The 10600-nt window shown below is 35.7% G+C and overlaps 2 protein-coding genes across 2 annotated transcripts; one reads left to right on the forward strand and one right to left on the reverse strand.

The window, feature by feature from the left end:
• The first annotated feature begins 326 nt into the window (after positions 1–326).
• On the forward strand, positions 327–1155 carry LOC108161464. The gene has a single exon (XM_017295728.2). The coding sequence runs from the start codon at positions 393–395 to the stop codon at positions 1086–1088; it is 696 nt and encodes a 231-aa protein (XP_017151217.1). The 5' UTR covers positions 327–392; the 3' UTR covers positions 1089–1155.
• On the reverse strand, positions 1086–1749 carry LOC108161465 (protein SPT2 homolog). The gene is made up of 2 exons (XM_017295729.2): positions 1564–1749; positions 1086–1493 (listed from the first exon to the last, which is right to left on the reverse strand). The coding sequence occupies exons 1-2, from the start codon at positions 1670–1672 to the stop codon at positions 1141–1143; spliced, it is 462 nt and encodes a 153-aa protein (XP_017151218.1). The 5' UTR covers positions 1673–1749; the 3' UTR covers positions 1086–1140.
• Positions 1750–10600: the final 8851 nt, after the last annotated feature.

Below are 10600 nucleotides of genomic sequence, written 5' to 3' on the forward strand. Positions count from 1 at the left end.
TGTAACTTCTTGATCAACATCAATAGCCGAGTCGATTGAGCTATGTCTGTCTGTCCGTCTGTCTTTTTTGACGCCTAGTTCTCAGAGACTAAAGGAGCAAGAGCAACGCAGTTTTGTATCAAGACTAGTTTCTTATTATCAATGAATTCTTGTAAGAAAATGAAATTATTTCGTTAAATTCCAGGTATGAATGATTTATTGATATTTTCTCACGCTTAGTTTTCCTACCAGAAACAGTGGCGAATTGGGTGGCTGTTGCTGGTATGTACATATATTATACAGACCTTAAAGTCGTCTCAGGTCCTTTCTTTCTATAAACCCAGCAGGTTTTCTTAGTTCATTCAAAAATACAGTTTATTAAACTCCTCAGTCCTATAACTCTATTGAGTACTATGAATCCCATTTGCCGAATTGATATTAACTTGCCCGAGTGCCAGAAATGGATGGATGATGTGTACAACAAATGTCGAGAGATCTTCAGCAGGGAAGTGGCTTCATCAGCCTGGTGGCAGGACGAAACACCGGCCATATACAAAGAGAACATACAAGCCATGACCGCCATTGATTGTCACAAGTTGAAGCGTGATCTGGCCAGAGAAGTGGCTGCCACAGGTCCAGGATCCTCGGCCCCGACAGGCCCCCGCTCCTTTCTTTGGTGGCACAAGGTGATGCTTGTCGTGGCGTATCTTCTGGTCTTTGCTGCACTTGTCTTCCTGTATCGATGTGTCAATGCCAGGTGTAGTAGAAGTGAACATGTGCGGGGACATGGACATGGACATGGACAAGGACAAGTGAAGATCAAAGAAGGGACAGTAGCTGTAGAGCCGGACGAGGCCCTTCGTCCCATATCTAGGCTAGCGCCAAAAAAGAAGGCAAAATCGAAGAAGCATTGGTTGCGTCGCAAGTGTCGCCACCTGTTTGTTCACAGCGAAGCGGAGTTGCGTCGCCAGCAGGCCAAGCGGGAAAGGGAAGAACGAGTCCATGAGGAGCACGTCAAGCAAAAGATCGAGAAGTGGACCCATGCTCGGGAACTGGAGGAGCAGAAGCGACGGGACAAGAAGGAAAGAAGTAAATCGTCGAGCGAATGAAGGGCAAGGGACACGTATATCTCTTTAATCTGCTCCAAAAATACAGTCGTTTCTATTTCCCCTTGGACATCTTCATTTTTTTGCGTTTGTTCTGCTCGCGTTCCAGGCGCATATCGTCCAGGTCCTCCTTCCTGCCCAGACGCATGCTAGTGCGCTCCTCTTTCTCCACTTCACCAAAGTTGGCCTCCATGTGACGCAAGTCCATGTCCGGCTCGTCCGCAAAGCGACGCTTGTCATAGCCAAAGATTGTCCGGATGTGCGATGAAACCAATTTGGAGCTAATATCCTCATCTTCCTCGACAATGAAATCCCGCATCTCCTCCATTTCTTCTTCGCCATCGGACAAGTTGCAGGTCTCTTTAACACCCTTAGGTTCAGCCTTTTTGTTCGGATATTTCAAGGGACCTGAGTGTGGCGACCATTGGCATTGTGGTAAATGGATCTAAAGAGATATATTCTATCTGCGTAGCCTTACCATAGAGGCCCAGCCTCTCGCGTCTCTTCACCTCTTTCATGCGATTGCGTTCCCTGCGTTCGCGCTCGGCGCTTTCACGCTTCTGCTTTCTGGTCATTAAGCGGCTCATTTTGATACAAACAGGATTGATTCGATCACACAACTAAAAACTAAACTTATAATAATATATATTTTTTGATTGTATAGTAAGGCAAGAGTATACTTGATACGTGTACAATCGTAGTGTCGATAACAGTGTTGTTTACATATTTATCTGAAAACCTGAAAACCAAGCTATCCAGGCCAGAAGACAAATACTGCACATAAAATTGAATAATTATTCAAATTAATGCCAGAAAGGAATCAGATAAAGAATAATAATAATTTATTCGATAAAAATCACGAGTACTATTGTTTTGCAACACTTATCCCTCCGACATCGTTTGACAGGTCCATTTCCGGCATCTTCATTCTTTTTCTTTTTTCGCCGGCACGCACAGCGACGTGTTTTCTGCTCTTCGCAAGTAAGATACAAAAGATTTGCTAAGTATGTATAAAGTTATAAACAGAAGATAAAAAAAAACATAAAAATACTGACAGGATTGTTAAAAGTTGTAACCGAAGTAAAATTATAATGCTTTCACATAAGCGCATGCGCACCCCCACTAAATTGTATGCAGATGTGTGATGAAAACCAATATATTTAATCAAAAATACACAAATATAATATTTTGCAGTGAAATACTGTCAACATACAAAAGAGTTACTGAAAATATCAATAATAAATTACAATTTATCCATTTTACTAAGAGGATTACTAAAGAACAAGTAGATTAAAACTTGATTAGCAGGTTAGAACCGTTTTGTGCGTGAGCGAGCTCTGTTAAATTGTGCGTGCGATCAGAAGCAAAATACAATTTTACTCAACAATACGTTTTGAATTTACATTTCTATTTACAAATTCTATTGTTCCTTGCATTTCCCATTATTATAAACAGAAGATAAAAAAAAAATCAAAATACTGACAGGATTGTTAAAAGTTGTAACCGAAGTAAAATTATAATGCTTTCACATAAGCGCATGCGCACCCCCCACTAAATTGTATGCGGATGTGTGATGAAAACCAATATATTTAATCAAAAATACACAAATATAATATTTTGCAGTGAAATACTGTCAACATACAAAAGAGTTACTGAAAATATCAATAATAAATTACAATTTATCCATTTTACTAAGAGGATTACTAAAGAACAAGTAGATTAAAACTTGATTAGCAGGTAAGAACCGTTTTGTGCGTGAGCGAGCTCTGTTAAATTGTGCGTGCGATCAGAAGCAAAATACAATTTTACTCAACAATACGTTTTGAATTTACATTCTGCATTGCAAATGCAATGGAGAATAGAATGTACATATTTACAAATTCTATTGTTCCTTGCATTTCCCAAGCGGAATGGGAGCAGTCGTCGCATCAAAATGAATATTTTGTGGCTAAATATAATATGAACACATTCAAAATGGCGATTCCGGCGAGTTTTCAGGAAAATATCAAAATACAAAAAGGGATTAAAAATATCAAAAATTAATTCCAAACTATGCAAATCAATATCATAATTAATAATAATATTATAACATATTATAATAACAAGTGGATTTAAAGTTTAAGAGGATAGAAGGCTGGAGCCGTTGTGAACTTTTTGCCTTTATCCCCGCTTGTGCTGTAAATGAAATGCCCAATTTGAATCCCTTGAAATTGCAATTGACTATAGCATATATTTTACCACTTTTAATTCTTAATTTAATTGGATTCTTAATAATGTGGAAACTGGCTCAAAAATACCTCCAATAGAAACGTGCGGGAACGTTCTGAGGCAGTGTGTATGTGTGTGTTGCTATCTCGCTCTCCTCCGTTACATGGTACGAGGAGACTGTCTGAGAAAGAGAGAGGGAATGAGAAATCGCGCGGAAGGTGTTCCGTAGCCATTGCAGTTTTATTTGTTCTTTTCGGCTATAATAATAGTCCAATCTGTTCCAGCTTTGGCAACGGAAACGTTTCGTTCACATCCACAAATAATATAGATTTCGAATATCGGAAATAAAAAGTTTTTGCATCTAATATACGTTTGTGCTATGTAGTCCCCAGGAGTATATTATGGTATTTTCTAATTCATAATGCTGTTGTTGACTGCAAAGTAAGATGTGAGTACCGCAAGGAATGATTAATTTTATTAAAGCCCCCATTTTTGGTTTGTTACCAGGTCAGAATTTTGAAACGATGTCTTTATTAACTCGCATCAGAGTCCTTACCGGCAACATTCCTTTAAAAATACATACAAAAAACTGCTGATTATAAGAGTAACCGTGTCACCGACATAATTAACATAGATGTTATTTGGTAAACAAAAGATTTTAGATATTTTTTAATTCATAAGTCCCTTGTTTGTCCTACAGCAAGATGTGAGCAGTCAATAAAAAATATGAGCGATTTAAACCCACATTTTCAGTTTTTTACCAGGTTAGATTTGCGAAACGTTGAATTTCGCTCGTATCACAGCTCTAACCTGGCAATTTTGCTTGAAAAATACCTCCTTTTAGAACATTTTGAGATACGCGCACAATTTTCAAGTGATCGAAGACAGTTTAATAAAGAAAATACAAAATTTGCATTTCACTTTAGAAACACAAAGCATGTGTGGTATTTTATCTCATACATATCTTGTGTTTCTAGATCAAATGTGAGTACTCGACGAATTCCCAATTGAGAAGTCCCAGTTTTAAGTTTGTTACCAGGTCGATTGAAAAATACCTATATTTGAAGAAGAATATATACAAAATGAGTGGTGATCTTGAAAATGAAATGCACATTCGTGCTATTTGGCCAACAGTTGATTTATGTTATTTTCTAATTCATAAATCTCTTGTGTGCCATACAGCAAGATGTGTGCTTTATCCTCACGTATCCTTTGCATGGCTTAGATCAAGATATGAGTAATCGACGAATTCTCAATTGAGTAATTCCAGCTTAAAGTTTGTTACAAGAATGGATTTGTGACGCTTTGCCAATTTTAACATATTAATATATATATTATTTTCAGACGATGATCGCTTTATATCCCTGTACTGAAAAGAAGTGAGCCCTCGGCAAAATGTATGAACGATTTAAGGCCCACATTTTCAGTTTTTTACCAGGTTAGATTTGCGAAACGTTGAGTTTAGGTCGTATCACAGCTCTAACCTGGCAATTTTGCTTGAAAAATACCTCCTTTTAGAACATTTTGAGATACGCGCACAATTTTCAAGTGATCGAAGACAGTTTAATAAAGAAAATACAAAATTTGCATTTCACTTTAGAAATACAAAGCATGTGTGGTATTTTATCTCATACATATCTTGTGTTTCTAGATCAAATGTGAGTACTCGACGAATTCCCAATTGAGAAGTCCCAGTTTTAAGTTTGTTACCATGTCGATTGAAAAATACCTATATTTGAAGAAGAATATATACAAAATGAGTGGTGATCTTGAAAATGAAATGCACATTCGTGCTATTTGGCCAACAGTTGATTTATGTTATTTTCTAATTCATAAATCTCTTGTGTGCCATACAGCAAGATGTGTGCTTTATCCTCACGTATCCTTTGCATGGCTTAGATCAAGATATGAGTAATCGACGAATTCTCAATTGAGTAATTCCAGCTTAAAGTTTGTTACAAGAATGGATTTGTGACGCTTTGCCAATTTTAACATATTAATATATATATTATTTTCAGACGATGATCGCTTTATATCCCTGTACTGAAAAGAAGTGAGCCCTCGGCAAAATGTATGAACGATTTAAGGCCCACATTTTCAGTTTTTTACCAGGTTAGATTTGCGAAACGTTGAGTTTAGGTCGTATCACAGCTCTAACCTGGCAATTTTGCTTGAAAAATACCTCCTTTTAGAACATTTTGAGATACGCGCACAATTTTCAAGTGATCGAAGACAGTTTAATAAAGAAAATACAAAATTTGCATTTCACTTTAGAAACACAAAGCATGTGTGGTATTTTATCTCATACATATCTTGTGTTTCTAGGTCAAATGTGAGTACTCGACGAATTCCCAATTGAGAAGACCCCGTTTTAAGTTTGTTACCAGGTCGATTGAAAAATACCTATATTTGAAGAAGAATATATACAAAAAGAGTGGTGATATTGAAAATGAAAGTGTTTCCCCGACCAAACGCACATTCGTGCTAAATGGCACACAGTTGATTTATGTTATTTTCTAGTTCATAAGTCCCTTGAGTGCCATAGAGCAAGATGTGTGATGTATCCTCATGTATCCTTTGCATATCTTCGATCAAGATATGAGTATTCGACGAATTCTCAATTGATTAATTCCATTTTAAAGTTTTTACAAGAATTGATTTGTGACGCTTTGCCAATTTTAACATATTAATATATATATTATTTTCAGACGATGATCGCTTTATATCCCTGTACTTAAAAGAAGTGAGCCCTCGGCAAGATGTATGAACGATTTAAGCCCACATTTTCAGTTTTTTACCAGGTTAGATTTGCGAAACGTTGAGTTTAGGTCGTATCACAGCTCTAACCTGGCAATTTTGCTTGAAAAATACCTCCTTTTAGAACATTTTGAGATACGCGCACAATTTTCAAGTGATCGAAGACAGTTTAATAAAGAAAATACAAAATTTGCATTTCACTTTAGAAATACAAAGCATGTGTGGTATTTTATCTCATACATATCTTGTGTTTCTAGGTCAAATGTGAGTACTCGACGAATTCCCAATTGAGAAGACCCCGTTTTAAGTTTGTTACCAGGTCGATTGAAAAATACCTATATTTGAAGAAGAATATATACAAAAAGAGTGGTGATATTGAAAATGAAAGTGTTTCCCCGGCCAAAAGCACATTCGTGCTAAATGGCAAACAGTTGATTTATGTTATTTTCTAGTTCATAAGTCCCTTGAGTGCCATAGAGCAAGATGTGTGATGTATCCTCATGTATCCTTTGCATATCTTCGATCAAGATATGAGTATTCGACGAATTCTCAATTGATTAATTCCATTTTAATGTTTTTACAAGAATTGATTTGTGACGCTTTGCCAATTTTAACATATTAATATATATATTATTTTCAGACGATGATCGCTTTATATCCCTGTACTGAAAAGAAGTGAGCCCTCGGCAAGATGTATGAACGATTTAAGCCCACATTTTCAGTTTTTTACCAGGTTAGATTTGCGAAACGTTGAGTTTAGGTCGTATCACAGCTCTAACCTGGCAATTTTGCTTGAAAAATACCTCCTTTTAGAACATTTTGAGATACGCGCACAATTTTCAAGTGATCGAAGACAGTTTAATAAAGAAAATACAAAATTTGCATTTCACTTTAGAAATACAAAGCATGTGTGGTATTTTATCTCATACATATCTTGTGTTTCTAGGTCAAATGTGAGTACTCGACGAATTCCCAATTGAGAAGACCCCGTTTTAAGTTTGTTACCAGGTCGATTGAAAAATACCTATATTTGAAGAAGAATATATACAAAAAGAGTGGTGATATTGAAAATGAAAGTGTTTCCCCGGCCAAAAGCACATTCGTGCTAAATGGCAAACAGTTGATTTATGTTATTTTCTAGTTCATAAGTCCCTTGAGTGCCATAGAGCAAGATGTGTGATGTATCCTCATGTATCCTTTGCATATCTTCGATCAAGATATGAGTATTCGACGAATTCTCAATTGATTAATTCCATTTTAATGTTTTTACAAGAATTGATTTGTGACGCTTTGCCAATTTTAACATATTAATATATATATTATTTTCAGACGATGATCGCTTTATATCCCTGTACTTAAAAGAAGTGAGCCCTCGGCAAAATGTATGAACGATTTAAGGCCCACATTTTCAGTTTTTTACCAGGTTAGATTTGCGAAACGTTGAGTTTAGGTCGTATCACAGCTCTAACCTGGCAATTTTGCTTGAAAAATACCTCCTTTTAGAACATTTTGAGATACGCGCACAATTTTCAAGTGATCGAAGACAGTTTAATAAAGAAAATACAAAATTTGCATTTCACTTTAGAAATACAAAGCATGTGTGGTATTTTATCTCATACATATCTTGTGTTTCTAGATCAAATGTGAGTACTCGACGAATTCCCAATTGAGAAGTCCCAGTTTTAAGTTTGTTACCATGTCGATTGAAAAATACCTATATTTGAAGAAGAATATATACAAAATGAGTGGTGATCTTGAAAATGAAATGCACATTCGTGCTATTTGGCCAACAGTTGATTTATGTTATTTTCTAATTCATAAATCTCTTGTGTGCCATACAGCAAGATGTGTGCTTTATCCTCACGTATCCTTTGCATGGCTTAGATCAAGATATGAGTAATCGACGAATTCTCAATTGAGTAATTCCAGCTTAAAGTTTGTTACAAGAATGGATTTGTGACGCTTTGCCAATTTTAACATATTAATATATATATTATTTTCAGACGATGATCGCTTTATATCCCTGTACTGAAAAGAAGTGAGCCCTCGGCAAAATGTATGAACGATTTAAGGCCCACATTTTCAGTTTTTTACCAGGTTAGATTTGCGAAACGTTGAGTTTAGGTCGTATCACAGCTCTAACCTGGCAATTTTGCTTGAAAAATACCTCCTTTTAGAACATTTTGAGATACGCGCACAATTTTCAAGTGATCGAAGACAGTTTAATAAAGAAAATACAAAATTTGCATTTCACTTTAGAAACACAAAGCATGTGTGGTATTTTATCTCATACATATCTTGTGTTTCTAGGTCAAATGTGAGTACTCGACGAATTCCCAATTGAGAAGACCCCGTTTTAAGTTTGTTACCAGGTCGATTGAAAAATACCTATATTTGAAGAAGAATATATACAAAAAGAGTGGTGATATTGAAAATGAAAGTGTTTCCCCGACCAAACGCACATTCGTGCTAAATGGCACACAGTTGATTTATGTTATTTTCTAGTTCATAAGTCCCTTGAGTGCCATAGAGCAAGATGTGTGATGTATCCTCATGTATCCTTTGCATATCTTCGATCAAGATATGAGTATTCGACGAATTCTCAATTGATTAATTCCATTTTAAAGTTTTTACAAGAATTGATTTGTGACGCTTTGCCAATTTTAACATATTAATATATATATTATTTTCAGACGATGATCGCTTTATATCCCTGTACTTAAAAGAAGTGAGCCCTCGGCAAGATGTATGAACGATTTAAGCCCACATTTTCAGTTTTTTACCAGGTTAGATTTGCGAAACGTTGAGTTTAGGTCGTATCACAGCTCTAACCTGGCAATTTTGCTTGAAAAATACCTCCTTTTAGAACATTTTGAGATACGCGCACAATTTTCAAGTGATCGAAGACAGTTTAATAAAGAAAATACAAAATTTGCATTTCACTTTAGAAATACAAAGCATGTGTGGTATTTTATCTCATACATATCTTGTGTTTCTAGGTCAAATGTGAGTACTCGACGAATTCCCAATTGAGAAGACCCCGTTTTAAGTTTGTTACCAGGTCGATTGAAAAATACCTATATTTGAAGAAGAATATATACAAAAAGAGTGGTGATATTGAAAATGAAAGTGTTTCCCCGGCCAAAAGCACATTCGTGCTAAATGGCAAACAGTTGATTTATGTTATTTTCTAGTTCATAAGTCCCTTGAGTGCCATAGAGCAAGATGTGTGATGTATCCTCATGTATCCTTTGCATATCTTCGATCAAGATATGAGTATTCGACGAATTCTCAATTGATTAATTCCATTTTAATGTTTTTACAAGAATTGATTTGTGACGCTTTGCCAATTTTAACATATTAATATATATATTATTTTCAGACGATGATCGCTTTATATCCCTGTACTGAAAAGAAGTGAGCCCTCGGCAAGATGTATGAACGATTTAAGCCCACATTTTCAGTTTTTTACCAGGTTAGATTTGCGAAACGTTGAGTTTAGGTCGTATCACAGCTCTAACCTGGCAATTTTGCTTGAAAAATACCTCCTTTTAGAACATTTTGAGATACGCGCACAATTTTCAAGTGATCGAAGACAGTTTAATAAAGAAAATACAAAATTTGCATTTCACTTTAGAAATACAAAGCATGTGTGGTATTTTATCTCATACATATCTTGTGTTTCTAGGTCAAATGTGAGTACTCGACGAATTCCCAATTGAGAAGACCCCGTTTTAAGTTTGTTACCAGGTCGATTGAAAAATACCTATATTTGAAGAAGAATATATACAAAAAGAGTGGTGATATTGAAAATGAAAGTGTTTCCCCGACCAAACGCACATTCGTGCTAAATGGCACACAGTTGATTTATGTTATTTTCTAGTTCATAAGTCCCTTGAGTGCCATAGAGCAAGATGTGTGATGTATCCTCATGTATCCTTTGCATATCTTCGATCAAGATATGAGTATTCGACGAATTCTCAATTGATTAATTCCATTTTAAAGTTTTTACAAGAATTGATTTGTGACGCTTTGCCAATTTTAACATATTAATATATATATTATTTTCAGACGATGATCGCTTTATATCCCTGTACTTAAAAGAAGTGAGCCCTCGGCAAGATGTATGAACGATTTAAGCCCACATTTTCAGTTTTTTACCAGGTTAGATTTGCGAAACGTTGAGTTTAGGTCGTATCACAGCTCTAACCTGGCAATTTTGCTTGAAAAATACCTCCTTTTAGAACATTTTGAGATACGCGCACAATTTTCAAGTGATCGAAGACAGTTTAATAAAGAAAATACAAAATTTGCATTTCACTTTAGAAATACAAAGCATGTGTGGTATTTTATCTCATACATATCTTGTGTTTCTAGGTCAAATGTGAGTACTCGACGAATTCCCAATTGAGAAGACCCCGTTTTAAGTTTGTTACCAGGTCGATTGAAAAATACCTATATTTGAAGAAGAATATATACAAAAAGAGTGGTGATATTGAAAATGAAAGTGTTTCCCCGGCCAAAAGCACATTCGTGCTAAATGGCAAACA

The sequence above is a fragment of the Drosophila miranda genome, chromosome 4, assembly GCF_003369915.1.
Source record: "Drosophila miranda strain MSH22 chromosome 4, D.miranda_PacBio2.1, whole genome shotgun sequence".
NCBI lineage: Eukaryota > Metazoa > Arthropoda > Insecta > Diptera > Drosophilidae > Drosophila > Drosophila miranda.